Raw genomic sequence first — 25,191 nt, 5'->3', positions numbered from 1 at the left:
AGGCGCCCAGGGAACGTTTCCAGCCAGTGAGTGCACTTCGAAGCCAACAAAGTCCTTTAGGAGCGTAAGTTATCATTATTGTCTCATGAGCAAAATGACAACTGCGGACGTGAAGGTCACCTGAGTCTTTGGGATCCTGGAAACGAAAGCCAGGTCACAGCCCAGGAAAAAACATAACGTGAGGGTCATCTTCCAAGCCTCGGCCCACTGAGGGCTCCCTGGAAGGCAGACCCGACTTCCTGTCCCACGGAGAAGTAGGGTGCGGGCGCCGCTGGCCAGGGAGGGGTGACCAGGGACCCCAGGGTCACCGCGATGGACCAGCCAGAGCGGGTCCAGGAAGCTGGGACTTCAGTCTTCGAACTTCTGCATTTTATTTAAAGTTGCATTTCTGAGAAGACAAAGGAAGAAAGCAGGAAGCAGGAACTTGCTCGGGCTGCTGTGTGCACCCGGTAAACAATTCACCGCACACTTCTAACGTGGCACATGCCCGCTGGCTTCTGGGTGTGAATCAGGCCTGGCCCTGCCCTCCCTGGGCTTGAAGGCCAAGGAGGATGAAGGCACAGAGAGAGAAGAAGGGTGCAGCGAAGGGGCTTGTCTCCGTTTCAGAAGGACACAGAAAGGGTCTCTTCATTTAGCTCAAGAGGTGGGCTTTGCAGGATGAATAGGAGTTCACTGAGCAGGCTGGAGGAAGCAAACTTCTCTGAGACTCAGTTTCCTCACCTGCAAAAGGGAGCCAATTACATCACCTTCACAAAGTAGACACACGGGCTCAGGACGAAATGAGATGCTTCGTGCCGTGTGCCTATGACAAGACTTGGCACGTAGCAAGCGCTCAATGAATCTTAGCTATGCGTGGAAGGCAGACATTGCGGCTGGAATTCCTGCTCTCCCCTCTGAGTGCGCTCTGGCCAGCCCAGCAAAGACAGCTCGGCCAGTGGCAGAGCGAGAAGCAATGCTCATGGGCGGTGGGCTGATTCCAGAGACCTGCGGGAAGGGGGTGGAGGTGGCTATGCCAGGTGAACCCTTCCTCTCCCTGCCCGGGAGGGCCGACACGCAGCCGCACCGCACTGAGACCACCATATGGGACGTCACCCTTCCAAAGGCTTGGCTTTGTTTGTTTCGTTTCACTCATTTAAATGCATCAAGTGCCTAATGTGTGCCGGGCCCTGTATTCCTGACCCACGTAGGGCTGGGGCCAGGGCCAGAGGAGAGAACAGACACTGGATGCGGGCACAGTGGCAGGCAAGGGCGCACTCTCCTGTTTGTTAACTTCCTCCCCTAGTAAGTTGCCCGAACGCCACCTGCGCAGTTGAACACCTTCCTGGGGCTGGGCCTAAACGTCTCATGAACTCAGGCCGGGCTCCGGGAGAGGCTGGCGGGCATTGTCATCAGAGCTCCGCTCCCTGCTCTGCCCGAGTCTGAAGCCAGGGCCCGCTGGACTGCAGGACAGTTCTGCTGGGAGCCGGAGACCGTGCTGTGCTCCTGACCCGCCCCTACCTGGGCCTCTTCGCGGGCATGACCTGTGCCCACATCCCGCCGGGCTCCTCTCACCTCCAGTGAGTCAGCCAGGTGGTTTCCCCGCCGCGGGCCTGAGAAGGAAGTGGGGCCGCACGGCTGAGAAGAAAGAGCACAGAACCCAGCTGGGGCCCGGCCCCCCCTGCACTTTCGACTCTCTGCTCAGAGGCGCGGAGCCCCCGGCCGGCCCGCCCGCCCCCGACACCCAGTGGCTGATGTCCAGTTTCAGGGTTCCCAGGACGAGTCCTCCTGCCCCTGTCTCGGCTTCGGCCCTGGGGCCCTGTGGGGGCGAGTGTCTTTGTCTCCCACCCCACCCCTTGGGGTCCATGAAAACAAGCGTCCCACTTGCCTGTGCCCCAGGCCAAAGCACGGGGCTGGGAAACGCTTGTTGAGTAGAATTCAGTTTGTCTGTTTCCTCCTCCGCAAAGTGGGAACCGTGCACCCCCAGCCTCCATCCTGGTGGCGGGGACGATGGACCTGCGGCATGATCCCTGGGGCCAGCACCGTGGCCGTCTCGCTGCCACCCGCCCCCACCTCGCTGTCTCGCTGCCGCTGTTATTACTGGGCCACCAGGGAGAGGGCCCCGTGCCGGGCTGGGGTCTGCTCTCTCCCGGTGCGCACCACCCCGCTGAAGCCCCCCCGACTCTGGGAGGGAAGGCGTTGGGGTTTGTTTCTACAGACCCGCCTGTGTTAGATCTTCACGGGGTTCTTTGTTCTCGCTTTCTGGCTGCACAGGTGCTTTGCCACGGTAGAGCGAAACGCCGGACACGGAGAATCCACTCTGTGTGTCCGGTACATACTTCCGTCATTAGCAGCACACGGCACCGTGCCTTGGAGCTTAGTAACTGTAGTGAAATTTCATTGATATTTTACAAAATGGGAGGCCACACATGGGCCCATGATGACGGGGGCCCGGCCCCCAGGACCTCGTGGAGACAGAAGCCTGCCCAGCACGCCGGCACGCTTCCCTTGCCGGGGCCACAAGCAAGCACAGAAAATAACCCTGAACCTGAGGGCTTTCAGGGCCAGGGGACTCGGTCTCTCAGATCTGCCCGACATGCTGACTTTCCGCATGAGGTCGCTGCAGCAAAGGCTCGCCGGCTACACCAGCAGAGGGGAAGCCCCCGGTGTGGTCCCGCAGCCTCCTGTTGCGAAGGAGGAAACTGAGGCACAGACAGGGCCGAGGGCTTGCTTCAACCTCAGGGCCTGTCGGTGTGGCGGCCTGAGAGCTGCAGAGAGCTCGAAGGGTGTGGGGAGACGGGGACCCTGGGGGAGGGAGCGTGGTGTGGGGGGCTCTGCTCTGGAGGGGCGCAGGAGACCAGGCTGGGCCTGCAGGGGGCGCCCGTGGTGCCAGAGTCTGACCCCTCGGACGTGGGACCAGCCTGGGCCACAGGCCCCGTTCTCAGGACAACCCCAGCTAACCCAGATCGTGGAGTGGCCGCTGCACCTCCTTTCGCCCCTTCTGCCTTCACAACAGCCCCACGGGGTGAGGGTGCTGAAGCTCGGAAAGGCGAAACCGTGCTGACATTGGTGGTGGGCAGGATCGAGTCCCCCTGTGCATAGCCCTTTGCCAAGCGCTTCATTCACACCGAGCACTTCGCCAGCCCTCTGAGACCGGCCGTTCCAGACACCAAAGCCCAGAGAAGCTCAGCCTGTCCACGGTCGCACAGCCAGGAAGTACCAGGGCCTGGATTTGAACCCACATGGGTCTGACTCCAAGCGCTGGCCCCAAAGGCCTTTCTCGGGCATCATGTGCTGGGACCTTGATACTGTTTGTTTCCAGCCCTGGAGCCAGCGAGGCGGGGGCAGGGACAAAGACCGGTTTGCCCGTCCAGCCTTGTCCCCTTGTGCCCCCTCCCCCCCCATGAAGCTCTCGCCCATCCCCGAGGCCGAGCCCCTTTCATCCTGGGACCTGCCGCTGACACTTCTCACATCCTCCCGGGCGAAGAACGTCACCTTGCTTCATATCTGCCTCCCGTGTGGTTGGCTGGGGAAGGGGGCCGTAGGAGCGGGGTTGAGGTTAACCTCATTGTTGTCTTATATGGTCATTTAAATCTCCCAGGGCTTCCTCCAAGGGCCAAAAATAATCTGAGACACAGCAGCTGTGTCCAGCACGCAGAGAAGACCGGGCCATCTGCTTTGGTTCAGAGCCCTGCGTCTGTCTGTCAGTCAGTCCCTCTCTCCCTCGCGCTCCCTCCGTCCTGGGCCCTGCCTCTGGCCATGACCCGCTTCTCATATGCACAGTACTTTTCCCTCTTTCACTGCTGCCCTGCTCCCTCCAGGTCCACGGTGCCTCCTGAGAACCCACCGGCCTTGGGCCACTTGGGCCTCTTCCAAGGGGTCATGCAGAAATACAACCGCAACAAGACCTCCCAGCTGGCGTAAGTGACCCCGCGGCCTGCCCCCCGGACCATCCCAGCGCGCTCTCCCGACGGGGGTTGGCGGGGGTGGGGGTGGGAAGCAGGCCTACAGTCCCCAGACAGGGGGGTCACTCTGAAGGGACCTGCCAGGCACAGCCCTCCCCGGTATGTGGTATGTCCCCCTGAGGCCCAGCTGCTCCTGCTGAGCTGGGCTCGGTGGTCACAGACACTGTCCTCAAGCAATTGCCAGCCACGCTGTGATTGTAACGAATGCTCAGTGCTCCCAAGTGAGCCCTGTGTGCTGGAGTGGCCCCAGGGGGCTCTGAATTGGGGGACCCAGCAAGAGGGGGCTTTGGGGGGATGGCCCTGGAGCTGCGGAGGCCCGAGCAGCTCAGAGCTCCAGCTCTGTTTGTCTCAGGTTCTCCGCACCCCCTGCTGTCACTGCGGGGTTTGTTTTGCTTTGTTGCCTCTGTTTGTGCCAGGTGCTAAAATCCAGGCATAAACTGAGCTATATGGGAGGGGTTCTGTTTGCTGGCACCGGGGTGCTGGGCTAGGTGTGTCCACGGGAAATAGCTCTGTACTGTTCGCTTTTCTGCTCCCCACGCTGACCCCAGAGGAGGCAGCTGAACGCAAAAGAGGGGCCCCATCTCTGGAACCCCCATTCCCTTGCCCAGTTCCGTCTCAGGGAGGGGAGGAGGCCACTGGCCAATGCCTGGTCTCCCCTCCCCAGCCTTTCTCAAGCCCCCCCGCTTCCTTGGTGCTGCAGGTGGGACTTGCACTGAGCAGAGAAGCAGGGAGACCCAGGTTCTGGTCTCCGCAGTGCTGAGGTTTGCTGTGTGACTGCCTGCGAGTCTCTGTGCCTGACCGCGTCTCCCTTCCGTTAGAGAGGTTGGAGGGGACGGAGTGGGCTCCAGGGGCCTGTTCAGCTCCTTAGTCTCTGAGGGTCTGCTCCCCCCCGCCCCCCACCCTCCCCAGCAGCCACTCCCACTCACAGGGCGGGCACTTCAGCTGAGCAACGGGGAGAAGCCATCAGCGGAGGGTGCCCGAGAGCCCCAGGGCCCTCGGACCACGGCTAGAGGAGACCCGGGCTGGGTGGCGGGTCCTGCGAGCGTCCTCATGATGCCGCACACCCCCGAGGCCACAGGAACGGCCAGCCTACCTCCGTTCCGCAGACGGGACACACCCCCCTCTGGGGCTTTTCCTGCCCCCACCTGGGGCTGCTCTGGCCGCTCGCTCGTAACAGGAACTCATCGGGGTGACAGTGATGGCGCTGATGGGGACTTCAGGGCTTATCTGGTCAGTTACCCACGGTCCTTGCTGGGTCTGTAACTCAACCGGCACCGATGCTCTGAAGCTATGAATAACCGGAGAGGCTGAGAGTCAGGAGGAAGTCTGCTCACGCTGGAGGAAGCGGCGGAGGGTAGAGGGGCTGGCCCTGGGGACCATCCGGGCCTATCCCGGGCCCCGACAGGGGTGGGGCCCTGTCCCACTTCTCCAGCCGGGAAATGGGACCGTGGATGCAGAACGTTCCCCAGGAGCGGATCGCAGCCCTGGTCCTCACTGACTCCCCAAGGATGGGGGGCAGGGAGCTCAGTGAGTGCCGGCATGCATGGGCGAATGAATGGATGGGTGGATGGATGAATGAATGAATGAATGAATGAACGCACGAACAAATGAAGTGGTGTTAATGAGCCAAGCAAAGAAGTCATTATTTGTATCAACCCTCTTTTTGGCACTCAGAGTTTAAACTGCGAAGCCTTCAGACTTATTAATCCTTCAAGTATTTCAGTCTTTCAGCTGCTAAACGTGCTGCTGCGGTTAGGATAAAGGCCAGGAGCAAGGAGGGGAGGGAGCTGGAAGACCTTAGGGAGAGGTTCGCGGCAGAGAGCGCCCTCTGGGGGGTCTGCGCCTTCACTCGGAGCCGCTCGAGCAAAAACACCCCCCAGGTGAACGTGCCCGGTCAGCGGTCAGCGAGCTGCGCTCAGGGAAGGGGTTGCATTACGGCTAACACCCACCTCGGGGCCAGCTGTCCACCCCTTTGCAGGCTGGCACCGCATGCCTGAATCCTCCCGGTGGAAGTGGTCGTGGTGTAGCCCCCGAAAACCACAGGGACAGAGGGGTCTCCGAATTCTCTCTCTGCCACCAGTGAGCTTTGTCTAAAAGGGACCCTCAGTTTCCACCTGTGGAGGCGAAGGGGCTCCCACATGGCACCGGCTTGGAGATGAAAGCTGTGGGGCCGCCCCAGGGCACTCCGGGGGGGCGTTGGACAGCAGCAAGGCTTGACCCAGACCCCCCGCCTTTCCCTCTGTAGGCCCGTGTGTCCTCTGATGCTCTAGGGGCGCCACCGCAATGGACATTTTTAAACAAGATATAAATACAGTTCCCAGAGAAGCAAGCAGAACTCTGATGAGAGAGAGGCTATCTTTTGGGAAATAGAAGGGGATAAAGATGTGAAATAATTGTTGGGGTTCCTAGGTTCTGAATTCTTCCTTCCTTTCCCCTCCCCTCCCCTTCCCCCCCTCCCCCTCCCCTTCCCCTTCTCCTCCCCCTCCTCCCCCTCCCCCTCCCCTCCCCTCCCCCTCCCCCTCCCTCTCTTTCTTTCTTTCCCTGAACAAAATATTTATCGAGCACCTATTATGGACCAGCCCCTGAGCTGGGCCCTGGGAATTAAGTCATGAGAGACAAAGATAGAAAGATGCTGTCTGTCTTCTTGGGGCTGTTAGTCCAGCGGGGGAGACGGACAGTGGTCGAGGCTGTAAAGGCCAGCGGTCACGTGAGGGGTTATGACCAGAGACAGGGGAAGACCGACCTGGGCGGGCAGGCCGAGGAGAGGGCCAAGGTCAGGGCCAGTTCCCAGGGCACACCCACTGGGTTAGTAAGGATTTTTCTCTGTATGGACTGAGGACACTGGCTGCAAGGGGGCTGGGCACCTGCCTCAGACCAGCAGGGACCAGCAGGACAGAGTGACCCCCATAGCTGACTCCACTCCTGGCCACCAGCAGGCCCTGCGTTCCCACTGGGAGAGAGGCCGCCCGTCCCAGCCCCTCCCCCGCCGGGTCCTAAGGACTGGCCCGCCCTTGTTTCCACAGGCCCGTGGACCCTGTGCTGAAGGCCATCAAGGAGGACGATGAAGAGGCCTTGAAGGCTCTGATCAAGGTGGGGAAGAACCTCTCCGAGCCCAACAAGGAGGGCTGGCTGCCCCTGCACGAGGCGGCCTACTACGGCCAGCTGCGCTGCCTGAAGGCCCTGCATCGAGGTGAGGCGGCTGCTCTGGGTGCGGCCAGAGGCAGGAGTGGGACTCAAGGGCACAGGCTCCTTCCTCCCAGAGCTTCGTGCTCTTCGCCCCACAGCCTGGGGGGGAGGGCAAGGCACGGCGCTGCTTCCGGGGCAGAGTTCAAGTCGCCAAGCCGGCAGAGGGAAAATGACTTGTCACCCCCCTGCAAAAGCCTCCCCCATCCCACCCAACCTCTGCAGGCCTAATTCTTAGAAAAGCACTGAGGCAAGGTTGACTTTTGGGAGAGCAACTGCCAGCTTATTCTAGAATGTTCCAGGGACTGAATTGATGTGGAAAAACTGCAGCCATGCCTGTGCTCACCGAGACCGTCCCCCACAGCTGCGGGACCCTGGGCAGATCATGCCTCCTCTCTGAGCCTCGCTTCCCCCCAGAAGCCAGATGTGGGTGGGTCACACCTGCAGCGGCACAGACCCCGGACAGCCCGCCACACTCCGGGCCAGAAACAGCTGCACAAGACTGAGCTTCCAGCAGCGGCTGGTGGGACTGTAAGGGAAAGACAGGGTAACTCACAGAAGGAGGAGGCCCAACCAGGGAAGGCTTCCCAGAGGAGGTGGCCTCTGAGCTGGACGAATATGACCAGGAAGCTGAAAGAGCCCTGTGAAAGCTACTGAGTCCAGGGCCAAGATGACAAAGGCAGTCTGGGTGGTAAATTCAGGCAGATGTCACGCAAGTTTGTCCTTGGCATCAGGAGGACACTGTGACCACCTGGTGTGGGGTGCAGGGTGGTTCGGAGAGAGGCAGGTACCTTCCTCCTTTGCTAACGTAGTGGGCTGCCCTCCCCAGAATACCCAGCAACCATCGACCAGCGCACCCTGCAGGAGGAGACAGCTCTTTACCTGGCAACGTGCAGGGGACACCTGGACTGCCTCCGGTTCCTGCTCCAGGTGGGGGCCGAGCCCGACATCGCCAACAAGTCCCGAGAGACACCACTCTACAAAGGTGAGCCCCCCGGAAGGCTTCCCTGAGGAGGCGTCCGGAACCTAGGTGGGCCCTTGGGAGCATTGCTCCTGAGGTGAATAAACCCCTGCCCCCGGGGCTACTTCAAAGGGACAGCCTCTTTTGGATGCATAACCCAGGTAACTGGCTCTTTCCTGTGGGCATGTATTCAGCCAACAGTTCCCAAGTCCTCCATGGGCTGGGAACGGCTCAGTGAGGCGAGCTGAGGGCTCACGGTGGAGAGGAATCGTCCACACCCAGTGCTCCCCCAGTCCAGGGGGCACCTGAGGGCGGGGCGGAGCATGCCTCAAGACACCTGGGAGCTCGGGCAGGGGCCCTGCCGTGAGGGACGGGCGCCCACAGGAGGGTGTGCCTGTGCTGAGCCTGGACAAGCAGGGGACGAGCATAAACAAAGACAAAGAGGTATGAGGGAGAATTTGTTTATCCAGGATGTTTAAGAAAACCACGAACTCCCGGCTGAACCCACACATCACCCAAGGACACTGGGTACCCTAGCAAGTGCCCCGAGTCAAAACCTGAATAATCACAGCAGCTGGCATGTACTGAGCGCTGACTACATGCTGGGCACTATCCTTTCACTCACGCTCGTATCCATCCTCGTAGGAGGTGGGTGCTGCTAGCATGCCCACGTCACAGGGGAGGTACCCAGGAGCACACCCAGACCGGGCAGACCGGGGATTTAAACTCAGGGAGCAGGGCACCAGCCCCACGCTCTGAACTCCTTCCTACCTTCCAAAGCATCTGATCCGTGCCCCCATGCTGAAACAATCAGCCACGGGTCTTACAAAAGGGAGATGGCCTTTACACTTGGAAAGACTGCAGAAATCCCTGGTTTCCCATGGGTCTGGTATCCGGCACCTGGAGCACTCGGTAGGCAGAACGCCCTGGGTAGCTGGCGGCCGGGTCCACTGCAGACCTGTGGTGGAAGTGTCTCCCCCGGGACCCGGGTCCACCCAGCCACCAGAGCCATCCCCTGGAGCCTCAGCTGTCCCAGAGAGAGCTCCTAGGACACTGGGTGATGCACAGCTGAAGCCTGGGCCTTGGTCCTGCATGAGCTCCAACGGTATGCTAAGCACCATGCTAGAACCTTCCATGCCCTGCCCCACCTGGTCTTCCCACAGCATCTTCTCAGGAAGGTGTTGTTATCTCTGCTTTCCAGGCGAGGAAACCATGGCTTGGGGATTCGGAGAGCTTTGTCTGGGGTCCTGTTTGGAACACGATGCAGGCAGCCCCCACTCCTTCTCAGCAGCCCCCTGGCTGACCCGGAGAAGCTTCCAGGGGTAGTGGGTTTGGACAGGCGCCCAGGCTCCCTGGTGCTAACTCTGAGCAGAGCCAAGAGTACATTCGGGGTCTAGAGAGGGGGGAGGCTCCAAAGGGAGGTTTGCGCGGGTTGAGAGAGACTCGCACTGTATGCAGAAGGTCAAGTTCACCCCAGATTAAGTGAGCAGCCTTTGAGGAGGGGCTTTGAACAGGAATATGACACCGTCTTCCTCCTCCTCTTCTGTCTGGGGCAGAGGACTAAAGCAGGTGGCACTGGAAGGGGGTATGAGTTCAGGGCACCCTGGAACGTTCCAGGGGACAGAGATCTTTCCAGACCCAACCACCTGGGTTCAAATCTCAGTTCTGCCACTTGCTGTCTGTGTGACTCGGACAAGTCACTTAACCTCTCTGTGCTTCATTTTCCTCGTCTGTGAAAAGAGATAATAACACAGCATATTTTAAGGATGGTTGGGAGAATTAAATTAGTTAACCATGTAAAGTGTTTAGAACAGAGTGCCTGGCACATAACCAAGAGTATGCGCGTGTCAACAAACACCATTGCTTGTTAGCATGGCTGTTACTTTTCGTTGCGTATCCTGTGCGGGGACCGAAACTTAGTGCAGAGTCAGAGGATATTTCCTGAATGAATGGCCGATGCGTGAATGAGTGAACGGACAAACGAATGAAGACTTGGTCGGCCAGGTCCTGCCAGGGGCCCTGCTGACCGTCTCGCTCCTCCCCGGCACAGCCTGTGAGCGCAAGAACGTGGAGGTGGTGAGGACCCTGGTACAGTACAAGGCAGACACCAACCACCGCTGCAACCGGGGCTGGACGGCTCTGCATGAGTCTGTGGCGCGCAACGACCTGGAGGTCATGGAGATCCTGGTGGGCGGAGGCGCCAAGGTGGAGTCCAAGAACACCTACGGCATCACCCCCTTTTTCGTGGCCGCCCAGAGCGGGCAGATGGAGGCGCTGAGATTCCTGGCCAAGCACGGTGAGTGCCAGGGGTTCCCTGGGTCAGGGATTCCCCGAGGGGCACGGCTGGGAAGGACATCAGAGGTCAGCTCTCAGGGCAAGTTCAGGTGTCCCCCTGTGGCCACACGGGGACTGAGCACCTTGCTGGGGCGGCGAGGAGGATTCTGGGGCTGTGTCCGGGCCCGGCGGGAAACACTTGAGATCCACCGGTGCTGCCTGAAGTCGGGCACAGACTTGGGAGCGGGGAGTGGGACATCCGCCACGTATTTGCAGTCTCTAATCTAACCCACCATCCTTGTTTTACAAATGAGGAGTCTGAGGCCCAGAAAGGGAGAGCGAGTTCTCTGTAGTCACACAGCGAATTAGTGGTAGAACCAGCCAGACCCTCGGTCCCCTGACACCCCACCTACTTTTCTTTCCACCGTGTCCTACTTCAGGGCCAGCAGGAACTTCAGACAACATCTAGATCACTTCCTCACTTTATCATTGGTGAAACCAAGGACCAGGATGGGAAAGTGATTTGTTCCAAGACACACAGCAAATTAGTGGCAGAGCTGGGATTTGAACTCAGGCCTTTGTACTCTTTGCCTGTAAAAAAATGTGTGTTCACTTAACAGAGGGAGTAAAACCATATTGTCTTATGGCGTCCCAGGAGCAGAAGCCCCTGAGACAATGGCAGATGTTTTTTTGGGTAAAGAACATTATATTCTAATCTCCCCCAGGAACACCTTCGATTTCTTTCCTTTTTCTCTGGGAGAGGACTCTCTCTCTCTCTAGCAACAGAGGGGCCAGAGGTAAGGCAGACCCAGGGACAGAGTTGGAATACTTTGCTGAAGACTTACTATGCGCCAGACACTATGCTATGCATGAACACAGACTAGGCCGATGTGGTTTTCTCCGTAGCCGTCGGGGATCCCTTCTCGCAGACAAGGAGACTGGGGCTCGGAGGTTGAATGATTGGCCACCGTCAGAGCCTGGATTCCGACCACGTCCGTCCGACCCCAACCTGCGTGTTCTTTGCACCCCGCCTCCACGCAGCCCTCAAGAATGGCCGTTGTGGGACTTTGTTCAGATACGTGTCCACTTGGCACGGGCCTGGGCAGCGAGGGGAATAGGCCCAAGGCGCTTCCTCACAGCCGGGCGTGAGGCTGGACGGACCAGCTGGAGAACAGAGGGGCACGGGCAGGGTCCTGGGAGCCCAGGCAAGGCACCCGGGCAGAGGACGGGTTGCTCAATAGGCGGGGACCGGACTAACTCCGCACGTCTGCTGGGCTCTCCTGCCGGCACTCGGGGGCCTGGTCTGCTCCCTTTATGGGCTGGGTCCACTTTCGAACCCAAATATTTTCCCGTGTGAGCCGTCGGCTGCGCCGGCGGGCCCCAGGCTTCCAGGGAGCCTGGCTGCAAGAGCTCCTATGGTCCATCAGGGCCGGCTCTCCCTCAGGGATTGGGGTGGGGGGGTGTGGTGCTGGACCCCACCCTGTGCCCAGACCCCTCTGTCCCCGAGCACGGCCGGGTGCCGAACGCCTCCTCTGGGCCCGGCACTGTGCGGGACACCGGTGCAGAGTCTGTCCGGGCTGCTCTAACGGAACACCATGCACCGGCTGGCTCTAGAGGGCAGGAGCTTATTCCCCGCGGTTCCGGAGGCTGGGCGTCCAAGGCCAAGGTGCTGGCAGATTCGGTGTCTGGTGAGGGCCTACTTCCTGGCTCACAGACAACCGCCATCTCGCCGTGTCCTCACGTGTTGGGAAAGGGAGAGACGCTCTGTGGTCCCTTCGATTAGATGCAAGTCCCACTCACGGGGACTCTGGCCTCGGGACCAAATCAGCTCCCAAAGGCCCAGCTCCTGACGGGTCACACTGAGGGTCAGGTTTCAGCACGGGCGTTTGGTGGGGGGAGGGGCACACCGGGCCTGTGGCAGATATTTACTTAGCTCTTGCAGCTACCCCACATAGTAGGTGTTATGGTTCCCGGTCATCAGGCGATAAAGTGGGGCCCCTGCAGGCTGTGCTCGGCCGAAGGCGGGGGTGTGAGCCAGGACACAGCAGCTTCAGCTGGTGCTTGTCAGTCACAACAGTCTGTGCCCGTCCCAGCAGACCAGAAACCAGTCACCAGAAATCAGAAATGACCAGAATGCCTGAGATAAGCAGCGTGCCCTGGGAGCGAGGAGCCATGGGGCTTTCGGCGGCAGCCCTTCCTGACCGTCCACTGCTGCCCCAGCCCTGCTCCCTCCCCGAGCGAGGAGGGACCGGCCAGCCATGGGAGGCAGCGAGCGCAGGCCGGTCCTCCGCCTCCCTGCCAGGAGACGGAGGAGGTGTGGGCGATGACCGTCCCCGGCCCGGCTCCCACACCTGTGTGCCTAGCGCAGCGCTGCGTTCAAAGGGGACAGGAAGTCACCCCTTTCTTCTTCTTGGGGCTCCGCACCCTAAGAGCTGTGAGGGCCTTCCGTGTGGCAGGGCCTGGGGCCTTCCCCCTGGACCGAGGGTCAGGAGCGCGGCCCCTGCCGTCGGACGGTCTCCGGCAGCCTCTGCCGCCAGCCTGCCTGGATTCACGTTCTGGCCCTTCGCTTGTGAGCTGGGCGGCCAGGGGCAAGTGGCACAGGTTCTCTGTGCTTCGTGACACAGAGACAAGAGCAGAGCTGGTCCCACGGGCTTCCATGGTGGACTCAAAGAGACAACAGGTGTAAAGCACGGTGCCCAGCACGTAGTAAGTGCGCAGGAAGCGCCAGCATCACCGTGGCAGCTTTGCCTCACCCAGAGGCCTCCGCCCGGGCTGGCAGGCCCCCCCCCGCCCCGGGGTCTCGGTGTCATGGAAGGGAGCCAGGGGTCTTCCGGATGGTCCCCTCCTTTGTAAGGATCCAGGGTGTCACGGCGGTCAGCGCAGCCCAGCCCAGCAGGGACAGGGACCAGGACCGCCCTGATCACCGCCCCTCCTCCTCCAGGCGCAGACATCAACACGCAGGCCAGCGACAGCGCGTCGGCCCTCTACGAGGCCTGCAAGAACGAGCACGAGGCGGTGGTGGAGTTCCTGCTGTCGCAGGGCGCCGACGCCAACAAGGCCAACAAGGACGGCATGCTGCCGCTGCACATCGCCTCCAGGAAGGGCAACTACAGGTCAGCCCCCGGGCCTCCGGCCGCCGCCCCGCCCACCCTGGGCCCCGCCCCCCGCCCGCCCCAGCGTCCCGCCCACAGGGCCAGGCAGGCTCAGGTCAGAGAGCAGGGCACCATGGTGGAAACAAGGAAAACGGTGGTAACTCAGCCGTTAGCGAGCTAGCGCCAATGCCCGCAGCGACAAGGACAGTAATAACCACGAGAACGCACGGCACCGACCGCCACCTTCTGTTGTTAACTGATTCGGTCATTTTGGCGGCTCCCCTTCTAACGACCTTTTTAACAAACCTACTGAGGCAGACACCGTTAGCTCCGTTTTTCAAACGAGGGGGGTCAGACACAGACACAGCACACTGACAGGCAAGTTAGTGTCCCCATTAATGAAAAGGGACACTGAGGCTTGGAGCCTGGGCACAGGCCACTTCCCCCCGCCCGGTCCCCCGCAGGGAGCTGGTTGGTTGCCTGCGTCTTCTGGGGGAAACAAGCAGGGCATGCGTTAGAGTGTGGCACGTGGGCCACCTGTGCAGCCTCCCAGGCCCCAGACAGCAGGGCCCAGGCCTCTGCATTTTTAGGGATTCCCTGAGTGATTCTGAGTCACCCTACGGCTGTCTGAATCCTCAGCAAGCCCCACTCCGAGTGCCTGTCCCTCCTTCACGGAGGACCCGGCCCCTGCTCCAGCTCCCGGCCTCTCCCAGAGAAGCTGCAGCCCCCTGCTCAGGGGTCCCTGTGTGTCCTTGGGAGCACCCTGGGCAGGTGCCCCACTGCGGGGGGTGCTTTGCTGACTCTGGCACGAGCATCACATGGACTCAGAGAAGAGATAATCCTCCCCCAACAAACACACATTCTCTCTCTCTCTCTCTCTCTCTCTCTCACACACACACACACACACACGGCAGGGCTGACACAGTGCGGCTCAGCGGTATTGGCAGCAGAGCCATCCGTGGGCGGGCGGTTCCCTTGTGAAAGTCTAGCTCACAGTCAGATTTACACTGAAGGCTGACAAAGGTCACACCGCTGTGACCCGGTCACACAGGACGCCGGCACATCTGGAGCGGCAGCGTAGTGTGCTACATGCACCCTGGCGGCCAGGAGACCGCCAGGGACCGTTGTTGTGAAGAGGAGGTGAGATAAAGTGCTCAGCTCAGAGGGTCCGCTCCAGGGTTAAACGCGGTAAACGGGTAAAGCACTTGGGCGGGCCTGGGACGCCGCAAACGCTCAGAGATACTATGGCGACGGTCGGTTAGGAAAGAAAGGCACACACGACAACAGGCAGGGGGTCCTCCGTAAAGGGTAACTGTCATTCTCACCCTCACTATTACTACGTTACCCCTCTGTTGTAGATGTAATTCACAGAGGTTCAGTGGCATGGGACGGCCCAGCGCTGAGGAGCAGAGCTGGTGGGGTTACCCGGGGCCACTGCCCGGGGCGGCCCCCCACATGCTAAGGACCATCTGCTTGGGCTCGAAGCTCGCTGCTCTGTCCCCTGCTGCTGGCCTGGGTTTCAGGCCAGTGGGCAGCATGGCCGGGCAGCCGCCTTGGGGAGATAAAAATCCTGGTGGGAGTCAGCTCCTGGAGCAAAGAAAGTGGGGTTCAGTGACTGGTGGGTCCCAAGAACAAGGCAGGGGCTTAGTTATTGGGATTGGGGTCCAAGGTCACCTGCTGAGCAGCTGCTCAGGGCCCCCTTGAAGCAGCCCTGAGCTCGGTCTGCTCTGGTCTCAGGGCCTGAGCGGGTAGTGTGGCCCCGCCTCCCGCCCCCCCCCACCCCCCAGCTGGGGAAAGGAGGAAGGGCAGGGAACTGAGCCTCTTAGACACTGAGGGTTCTATCAGGCAGTGGGCCCCTTGCTCCTCTCCATAAGGGGCACTTTGAGCAGTAAGCACTCTGTGGTCCCAGGTCCTGCCCGTGGGAGATGTGGGAAGGCCCCCGGCCTGTCCTCCAGCCCGCCGGATGGGCCAGGGGAGGGAGGTGACGGCGTGGATGGATATTAGTAGGGCCACCAGCAGGGTCACTCCTGGTGTCAGCGGCATCATGGAAAGGCTTGGCCCTGGGCGTGCTGGACATCTGCATTCTGGCCTGGCTCCAACACCTGCCTCCTGTCCAACCTCACTCTCATTCCCACCCCACACCCGGGCCTCGGCGCCGCCCTCTGTGGAGTGGATGGTGGACACAGTGGTCTCCAGACATTTATGTGCAGTCCTGCAGGAGCGCGGAGCAGCGAGACGATGTGGCTGTGTTGCTAAGAAGGTGCTTCTGGGAACCTGGGCTGTGTCCAGTCACGTCCCCACATTTCTCTGCCACTCCCCCTCCCTGCAGCAGGGGGGTGTCGGAGAGCAGCTGTGACCTGCCGGAGATACCAGCCCCATCTGGCTGGCGGCCCCGGGCAGACCCTCTCGCTGTTTTCCTCCTGAGCTTGGGCAGGTTATGGCTGTTAGCGAGCATTTGTTGCCAATGGCCTCGGTCCAGGGTGAGCCCCCAGCCCTGCCTTTGACCAGCACCTCTCCAGAGCCAGGTCAGGCCCCCTGTGCCTGCACAAATAGAAATTAGTAGGCAATTAGCCCCCCTGTGTGCGAATTTCCTTTTGAGGTTTTAGACGCATATTTTAGGCCAATGCAGCGTTACTAACAATAATAACATTTTCCACGGAGCTCCTAGAGGGAGGTCGCTGGCACCAGATTTCCAGGAAGCAGGGGAGTCAGCATGCCAGGAGGCAGGGGGGCGTGGGAACAGGCCTGGTGGCACCAGCTGGCCTCGGCCGCGGCCACCTCCTTGGAGACCACATGGAGCCATGAGGTCACCTGTCATCAGGGATTAGGTGGATTAGGGTATGGAATCGTGACAGGAGCTTGTCCCTGCAGGTGGCTGGGGCCCAGGGGAAGACAGCAAAGGCAAGGGGTCAAGAGTCCTGGGGTCAAGACCCCAGAACTGCTTAACCATCTTCAACCAGTCACTTCATTTCCCTGAGCCACGGCAGTTAGGAGGGCACCGCAGACCTGCGCTGGCTACCCCGCAGTGCTGCAGGGACGGTCCGGTGGGGCGGGCCAGCTGAGGCGTCGCCGTGAAGAAAGCAAAGCCCGGTGACGTATCTGCTGTCACCCCGACTGCTCCACGAGACGTCAAGGGGTGGTTGAGAGTCGGGCCCTCCCTCTAGAGGGGATCAGACCACCTGGGTGCACGTCCTGGCTCCATCACTTACTGGCTGTGTGTCCCTGAGCAAGTCCCTTACCCTCTCTGGGCTCCTGTTTCCTCGTCTGTAAAGGAGGATGGTACTTGTTCGCGCCTCGCAGGGCTCTTAGGCATAACAGATGCGTGCAGGTGGCGTGCTGAGAGCGGTGCCCGCTTCCGCAGGGGAGTAGCACCAGGGATCTGCAGCCTCAGCCGGCAGCGCCTGGCCAGCCCACTGCAGGCCACACGCAGGGCCGGGAGCCCGGGAGAGGCTCTAGTCAGGCTTCAGCATAAGGCGCATTGAGACTTACAGGACAGGGGAGGGGACTTCATGGTCACTCAGCCCCACCGCTACCTGGCTATGTGACTTTGGGAAGGTCTGAAGCTCTCTGAGCCTCGTTTCCTTAACTGCGAAGGAGGGCTAGCCGCGGACCCACCCTCCGCACAGCGGTAACTGTGAAGGATGGTTGGCTCCTCAGCGCCCCCTGCCGGTGGGCCCGTGCCTCCCTGTACAGTAGCTGTGAGTGGTCGAGCCTGGCCCCTCAGCACCCCCTGCTGGAGGGGCTGGCCCCGCTGTGCCGGCCGCTCCGTGACTCTGACTCGTGCCTGCCCGCCCCGCCTTGCAGGATCGTGCAGATGCTGCTGCCGGTAACCAGCCGCACGCGCGTGCGCCGGAGCGGCATCAGCCCGCTGCACTTGGCCGCCGAGCGCAACAACGACGAGGTGCTGGAGGTGCTGCTGGGCGCGCGCTTCGACGTGAACGCGCCGCTGGCGCCCGAGCGCGCGCGCCTCTACGAGGACCGTCGCAGCTCCGTGCTGTACTTCGCGGTGGTCAACAACAACGCGTACGCCACCGAACTGCTGCTGCTGGCCGGCGCCGACCCCAACCGCGACCTCATCAGCCCCCTGCTCGTGGCCATCCGCCACGGCTCCCTGCGCATCATGCAGCTGCTGCTGGACCACGGCGCCAACATTGACGCCTACATCGCCACGCACCCCACCTCCTTCCCCGCTACCATCATGTTCGCCATGAAGTATCTGTCGCTGCTCAAGTTCCTCATGGACCTCGGCTGCAACGGCGAGCCCTGCTTCTCATGCCTGTATGGCAACGGCCCGCACCCGCCCGCCCCGCCACCCTCCAGCAGGTTCAGCGATGCGCTTGCGGGAGACAAGGCACCCAGTGTGGTCCAGGTAGGGGATGTGGGGGCCTAGGGAGTTTGACCACGGCCAGCGCACTTCAGAGGCTGTGCGGACTGCATGGGCTGAGCTTCTAAAGCATGGCGGTTCGTGGGCCTTGGAGGGAGTGCGGTCTCGTAGTTGGTGCGCTTTGGAGGGCGTGTAGACTAGTCGTCGGCACACTTTGGTGGCAGTGGAGCCTGGTGGTTAGCGTGCATTAGAGGTAGCAGAACTTAGGGTTCATGCGAACAATGAAATCCCTTTTTTTGGTTTGCTGTCTTGGAGAATTTAAGGAAGGGACAGTGGAGCAGGGTACCAGTAGGGAACACTGCAAACACGAGGGAGGGGTTTATCGCCCCCGCCCTCACAAGCCTGTGCCTGGGATGGAAGGCTGAACCACCAGGATTGGGATGCAGGTGAGAGCAGGCTGGTCTAAGGTGCGATGCGGAAAGTCAGAGCACCTGCCCACGGTGATGACTGCAGAAGTCAGAGCCTGCCCCAGGTGGTGTGGCTCAGTGGATTGAGCTCCCACCTGCCAACCAAGAGGTCTCCCACACACGGCTGGGTTGTGGGCCCGGTCCCCAGTTGGGGGTGTGTGAGAAGCAACCAACTGATGTTTCTCTCCCTCTCTTGCCTCTCTCCTCTCCCCTCTCTAAAAATAAACGCAAAATTCTTAAAAAATAAAAAGTCAGAACCTAAAATGACAAGGAAGTTAGAAATACCCTTCACTTGGAGATCATTATAGTGCTAATGGCCATCATTTTGGGACCCTACTATGTGCAAAGTTTGTGTTCATAGCACTTTAATTCTCACAAACCCTTGTGGCTGGTGTTATAAACCCATTTCCTAGACAAGGAAGTCGAGGCTGGAGAGGCGATGTGACTGGCCCACGTTGCCCACCTCCCACTTTGGCAGCAGAGGCCTGTGTGGATAGGAGGAGGGACCGGATCCCAGCCCTGCTGTACCCAGCACCTACCCTTGCCCACGCCCCCTGCCCTGAGCAGCCTTAGGTTGCCACCTGTGGGCTGAGTTTGCGGGGGCAGTGCCCTTGGTTCCAGGTGACTCAGTGCGGGTGTGTGCTCTCTTTCAGTTCTGCGAGGTCTTGTCTACCCCCGAGGTGAGCCGCTGGGCGGGGCCCATCATCGACATCCTTCTGGACTACGTGGGCAACGTGCAGCTCTGCTCGCGGCTGAAGGAGCACATCGACAGCTTCGAGGACTGGGCCGTCATCAAGGAGAAGGCAGGTAGGGGCTGTCACCGATGCTGGCCGGTCTCCCTGCCTGGCTCAGGCCCCGCCCCCGGGCTCGGGGCGTGGGACCGTTACTGACATTTGGTGGGCGCCTGCTCCGTGCCAGGCTCTGTGCCGTGTGTCACATACAGTGTCTCTGTGACTCCTCGTTTTGTACATGAGGAGGCCGACCCTCAGAGACCATGTCACTTGGGCCAAGGTCTCACCGCTAGTTAGTGGCAGAACTGGGACTCAAACCCAGGTTTGAGCCACCCGAGTCCCTCCACTCAGTCTTTCCAGGATATTTTAAAGAATTTCAGCTCTCTAAGCTACAGTGGTACCTCGGTACTCGTCGTTAGTTCATCCCGGAACTCGTGACGAGCGCTGAGACCTGTGAATACTGAATGCGGTGAGAGGTGAAGCATTTTCTCTTGTGGGGCGGTGCCGTGACTCATACGAGTTCTAGCAAGTGCAGCGAGTCTCGAGCAAGCGCTGGGGGCTGGAACATTTTTTTCTCGTCAAAATGCGACGAGTACAGGGTTTGGCAAGTTTTGAAACCGACGAGTACTGAGGTATGACTGTATCCCTGGAGTCTGGAGTGAGCTGCCCACACCTGTGGGCCACTGAGAGGCAGCAGGGTGAGGTCCAGGAAAGAATGATGACATCAGAGTGTCTCACGCTGCAAAGTGCATTCGAAGCACGCAGGCGTCTTGTCAGAAATGCAGGTGCTGAGCCAGCAGGTCCAGGCAGGGCCCAAGGGTCTGCACTTCCGCATGCCCCCCCACCCGCAGTGGCACCAGTGCTGCAGGCTCACAGGCCACCCCTGGAGCAGCGCCGGTCTGGGAGGCAGGCCCCTGAGCTCGCAGCCAGGAGCTTGCTAGGTGACCCCACCTCAGCGTCCCACCTGAACGGAGGAGCCTGAGGTGCCTGCAGCGGTGGGGGGAGGGGTGCTGGCGCTGGGGGCATGGCGACAGTCCAGCTGCTGTGTGTGGTGTCGACGGGGCAGCCTGGCTAAGCCAGGCTGAGAATCCCTCTGAAGCACTGTGGAGCTCACCTGCACAGGTGAAGCAGAAGCAGTGGAACTGGATGCTGACCCCCTACTGAGAATTGAGCATCTGCCCAGAGATGTTCGAGCCGCCCTGGGCGGAGACTGGCCCGTGGTGAGCTGTCACCCTGCCACTGCTGCAGTCCGTCACCCGGTGGCTTATTGCCTGTCCAGGTGCCCCGTGTCCCAGTGCCCCGACTCCGACCTGCCACGTTTCTCCTTGGTCCCCACACCTCTTTGAACTGAACCTACTGCAGGAGTTTGCGTTCATACAAACGCCTGGGAAGCACTTGAACTGAGAGACCCTTGGTGGAGTTCCTGGGCCGGCGACAGGGGAGGGAGGCATTGACTTGAGCACAGCTCTGGGTGCTCCGTGTTGAACATGCAGCTCGGGAATAATCGGTTGTGGGCGCCATGACCCTCCACGGCCACTAGAGGGCGGAGCAGTCCACGCTTGGATGTTGGCCTTGCCTCTCGCGGTCCCCGCCTCCTGTCCTCCCTAGAGAAGGCTAATCCCTTACAACTAGGGCAGGTCCCAGGGAAAAATGAGCAGAACTAAACATTTAGTAGCAAGGAGAACAAATCGTTCTTAACCAGTGCCTATTTTAGTTACCGGAAAGCCCACCCCCCATCTGCAGAACACTCCGTGTGCTGTGTCGTCCAGGTTTGTGATGTTGGCACTGTTATCCCCGGAGGAAGGGCCGAAGAGGCTCTGAGAGGTGACGTGATGGGCCCAGAGTCTTCTAAGGGGTGGCCGGTCACCAGCTCGGCCCCAGTGGCCCTGGGTCCTCTGCACACCAGTGGCCCGTGCCCTCCTCCCCACAAGTTGAGTCTCCGCTCAGCTGAGGAAGGGGCTGCCCTTCCCGGAGGGTGGGCTCTGCCCTGCGTGAGATGCACAGGCAGCGGAAGTGTCGGACATGCAGGGACGGCACGTTGTCACCTGGAGAGGCAGCACCGCGGCTGCCTGGCCTCTCTGTCTTCCTCCCCTGGCACCCCCTCCGGACCCCAGTCTTCCCTGGGCGGCCCCGGCCTCCTCAGCCTGGCGCTGCGGTCTCCCCTGCTTGGAGGGCCCTTGTCTCCCTTCCCCTGGCAGCTTCCTGCCCACCTGGCAGGACCCCATTCGGGTGGCGGTGTCTGGTGTGGAGCCTTCGAAAAAGGCCCCGGGCCGGCACCTCTGGGTCTCAGACCTGAACACGGAGCCAAGCAGAGCAAAGGGGTCGGCCTGTGTTTGTTGAATGAATCAATGAATGGCATTCTCTGATTCAGCAAACGCCCACCCCTGGGCCAGACCCTGTGCCCAGGGTTGAAATCAACGACCTTATTATTAGTTGCAGCCGGTCCCTACCTCACCCCCAAGCCCCCAGTAGCTGAGGCAACTCGTGTATGAGGCGGCGTCCCCGCTGGGATTCTGGGACCTGCTGGGAGCTGCCTAGTCCCCGCACCCCGCCCCGGCCTCTCTGCATCACCCGGAGGCCAGGCCCGACTCCCTGCCTGTGGCTAAGGGCTGCGTTGAGGTCAGCCTGCGTATGCAGAGGAAGGAACAAACCCTTTGCAGATTGCGAATGACAAACCATCATCTCTCTCTTTCCTTCACCCAGAGCCCCCGAGACCTCTGGCTCATCTCTGCCGGCTGCAAGTTCGAAAGGCCATCGGGAAATACCGTATAAAACTCCTGGACACGCTGCCCCTCCCAGGCAGGCTGATCAGATACCTGAAGTACGAGAACACCCAGTAACCGGGGCACGCGGGGACGGAGTGTTCCTCAGACTGTTTCACTGAATCTCAGGACGGGGGTGTCCCCAGATCCAGGGGGACCTGGTGATGGACGAGGCCGTGGGCTGCTCCCACTGAGCTGGGGCGGCCACTGGGGCCTCGCCGGGCCTCTGGGCCAGAGCCGTGCCCGGAGCAAAGGACGGACTGTGTCCAGGGGGAAGAAAACCGTGCTATTTTCCGATGGACGAGTAGGTCCCAGACCTGCTGTGCTGTCAGGAATGGCAGGGGCCGTCATTCCTGGGGCAGGAGAGGCCAGCAGGGCAGAACTCGGGGCAGGCTGCGGCCGGGGCATTTCCAGGGGTGAGCCTGCCTTTCCTGGACAGCCTGGGCAGCCTCCCCACGGAGCTGGCCCCGCCCCCTGCTCTGTGAAACTCTCCCCTTGACTTCCGATGGGGGGCGAGGAGACCCTCGGTCCCAGAGGGCGTCTTTGAGTACAATAAATGTTGCACAGGTGCCCCCTTGTCCAGGCAAGTCCCTCCCATCAGGCCCCCCAGGGCCTAGGTCCTCAGCACTGCTCACGGCAGGAGTGGGGGTGGGGACAGGGCACACAGACCCCTGAATGCGTCACCTTGGTTTGGGCTTCTGAAAGACCCCAGAGGGTGTGTGCTTCATCCGCCGGGGGAGACCCACAGCCCGAGAAGGGGCAGCTCCCTGCACTGTGGCCAGAGCCATCGAGGGCGGTCTCTTGTCCTTGGTCAGTCACCAGGGAAACGGGAGCTTCCCCACAAACAGGGTCTCAGCACCCACAGGTCTCCTGACGGTTGTCCCCAGCGAGCATGATCCCGGGCACTCTGGGTCCCGCTCAGTCCCGTGCCGGCACGGAAGTGGAGACACTAAGGAGGAAAACCTTTTATGTGCTGGCCACTGTGGGCCAGGTGCTGGAGCGATGGTCCTCATCGGCCCTTGCAAGGTCGAGGACTTGAGAGGCATGAGGCCCCGCCCCCTTCTTTGCCTCCTCCAGCCCCTCGCGGCCCTGGGGGGGTGAGCCAGGCTGGAGCTGCCCACCCACCTTCGGTGGGCAGGTGCGAAAGCGCCTCCTTGTCAGAAGCCCCCCCACCCCCACCCCGCGCTGAGGCCCGCATGCCGGTTTCCGTGGCAGTTGCAGCGACTCACCGGGTGTGACCGAAGCCGGGGCAGGGGCACCACAGCAGGCAGGCCTCCCTGGTGGGAGCCTGTGCGGGCTGCCGCGGGATCTGGAAGAGTCCTCAGCCGGGTCACACTGTGTTTCTGGACCTCGGAAAGTGAGCAGCTGGGGGGGTGGGCGGGGCGGGGGGCCCTGGTTGCAGGCTCAGCTCTGCCTCTGGCTCTCCCCTCCAGGGCCGTGGGCTCGTGGTCGCTGGGGCCCCTGACAGCCTTGGTGGCTCCTACTCTGGCTTTCCGCAGAGCCGGCAAGTCCCAGGGTCTGCCTACAGGGGGCTTTCCTAGCGACACTCCAAAGCCACGGGCCAGAGGGAGTCAGCAGAGCCCTGCCCACTCGCCTGCGGCACAGAGGGGAGCACAGGCCCAGAGAGGGAGGGCGCTTGCCAGGCACACGCAGCAGTCCCCGGGGTTCCAGCCTGTGCGTGGTCACGGTCCCACAGGGCCTTGCGGTGCTGGCCCTGGAGAAGTCCTGACGGAGACCTGCATCCTCCCAGACCGAGGGTGTTCAACCCCGGAGGGGCCAGGGCAGGGCAGTCGGTGACGAGACGGAGCAGAAAGGTGTTCAGGTGCACTTGGGGGTAGGGCTGGGAGTCAGGTACACTCTTAGTCCACGGGGTGTGTCAGGGCCTGGCGGGTCCTAACAGGCTGAGGCCCCAGGCACCCCGGGCGGTGTGAGTGAGACGCCCCCTGGAGGAGGTGGGGCTGAGGAGGCGGTGGGAGAGGTAGGAATGGGGGCTCGGCCACTGCCTGTGGACGCCATTGACTTACAGGAGGTGGGACCCGTGGGCCCGGGATGTGCTGGTGCCGCCTCTGGGTTCTTGGATTATTCGTGTATGTCTGTGTCGGTCGGTCACAGCCACTGGTCGGGGCCCCTTCCCCCCAAAGTGCCTTCCCCACCTGTGACCTCCTCAGTTCCCCGCCCCCACCTCCCACAGCCCAGCGGCCCAAGGGTGAATACCTGGCCTCGGGCCTGCTCCCAACGGTCCTTCTGATTGGGTGGTGCCTAGGCTGTGCGATTGGTACGTGTTCCGACCACCGCTCGTTAATTCTACAGCCGTCGCCCTCCACAGAGACCCCCACCCCACCCCCAGAGTCTCCCAGCCCCAGGGGGGATTTCAGCCTCCTGGGGGATATCTCTGCAGCGTCACCCAATGCTTCAAATCCCGAATGGGGTTCTGCCCGTGAGCAGGAGCGCGGCGGGCCTGGTGCCGGGACTGAGGCTGCGTGTAGGGGGTAATTTCCGGGGCTTGGCCTCGAACCAGCTCAGTGCCCTTTTTGGTCAGGGGAGCATCGGCATGGAAGCCTTCCGAGGTGTGCGTTTTCCCTGGGTTGCTCCCTCATGGGGACGCGTGGTGGCAGGTGGCACATGCAGTAAAGGTTTCTGCTTGCCGACGAAGGCCCCAGGCGTCTGGATTAACTTGCACCGGCAGCTTCCCCCTGGGAAAGGCTGGGGGGAGCCGGGCTGCGGGGCCCCAGGCGCAGCGCACTGGGGCAGCGCCCACCCCGAGACATCACACTTCCCCCAGGGGAGGGGCCTTGGGAGGCGCAGGTCCTCGTCCCCCAGGCAGCAGTCCTTGGAGAGCCGGGCACTCACACCGTCCCGCGACAACCCGAGAAGCAGGTCTGCGTTTGATCACATTTTTCTGATGAGGCCATTTCAGCACAGAGAGGTCGAGTAACTTGTGCAAGGTCACACAGCCTAGCAGGCGGCAGAGCCTGGATTAGCGTTTTTAACGCTGCTGTGCTGTGTGGGTCCGGGGGCCTCTGTGATGATGTGCAGGTAGGGGGAGAGGACATGTGCACGCACCTGTTCCTGGTCCCTCCCTGTTCTTTGGGACCCGAGCCGCCTGAGGTGGAGGTGCTGGCTGAGGACTCCCCGTCCCATGTGCCAGGCAACCGCTCAGAACCCTTCTGCCCCTGCCGCACGGCCTCTGTGGCTCCGAAGCCCCAGAACATCCAGTGGGAGCCCCTCCCAAGTGGGCACGCCATCCGAGGGCCCCTGGAGGAAGCCGGGATACGGGCAGGCAGAGTGGGAAACCCTTCAGCGCTCGCTAACCCCAGAGCCTTATGTTGGGAAGGACTCTGAGGCCTGATCAGGGTGGCAGGCACCACAGAGGGGACCAGTGTCGCCCCAGCCCTCATCCTGCAGGTGGCCCGAGGGGGCCCGGAGGACAGGCCCAGCCCCATGTCCCCCAGCAGA

The 25,191-nt window shown here is 61.3% G+C and overlaps 1 protein-coding gene and 1 long non-coding RNA gene across 7 annotated transcripts in view; one reads left to right on the top strand and one right to left on the bottom strand.

Moving 5' to 3' along the window:
* The window catches only part of ASB2 (ankyrin repeat and SOCS box containing 2), a 37,186-nt gene extending 14,872 nt beyond the window's left edge, over window positions 1-22,314 (top strand). For 2 of the 3 annotated variants that reach the window (XM_045822748.1, XM_045822747.1), the window contains exons 3-10: window positions 3,798-3,896; window positions 6,965-7,131; window positions 7,954-8,109; window positions 10,136-10,381; window positions 13,301-13,472; window positions 17,256-17,820; window positions 18,896-19,049; window positions 21,677-22,314. In XM_045822748.1, coding sequence (XP_045678704.1) covers window positions 3,798-3,896; window positions 6,965-7,131; window positions 7,954-8,109; window positions 10,136-10,381; window positions 13,301-13,472; window positions 17,256-17,820; window positions 18,896-19,049; window positions 21,677-21,813 — 1,696 coding nt within the window. In that variant the 3' untranslated portion in view covers window positions 21,814-22,314. The remainder of the gene's footprint in view (window positions 1-3,797; window positions 3,897-6,964; window positions 7,132-7,953; window positions 8,110-10,135; window positions 10,382-13,300; window positions 13,473-17,255; window positions 17,821-18,895; window positions 19,050-21,676) is intronic. The other variant, XM_045822749.1, reaches the window with a different exon arrangement.
* On the bottom strand, window positions 355-5,253 carry LOC123808232. Of its 4 annotated transcripts, none has more exons than XR_006783775.1 (4): window positions 5,035-5,253; window positions 2,197-2,360; window positions 1,498-1,614; window positions 355-720 (listed from the first exon to the last, which is right to left on the bottom strand). It is a non-coding gene; the product is annotated as an uncharacterized LOC123808232 (long non-coding RNA). The 4 variants fall into 4 exon arrangements; XR_006783774.1 differs by lacking the exon at window positions 5,035-5,253 and adding an exon at window positions 4,868-5,016; XR_006783776.1 differs by lacking the exon at window positions 2,197-2,360 and having other exon boundaries at window positions 1,498-1,589.
* Window positions 22,315-25,191: the final 2,877 nt, after the last annotated feature.

Source organism: Phyllostomus hastatus, unplaced genomic scaffold (assembly GCF_019186645.2).
Source record: "Phyllostomus hastatus isolate PE091 unplaced genomic scaffold, TTU_PhHast_1.1 phas_scaffold_501, whole genome shotgun sequence".
NCBI lineage: Eukaryota > Metazoa > Chordata > Mammalia > Chiroptera > Phyllostomidae > Phyllostomus > Phyllostomus hastatus.
This window is presented reverse-complemented; position numbering and strand designations above follow the sequence as displayed.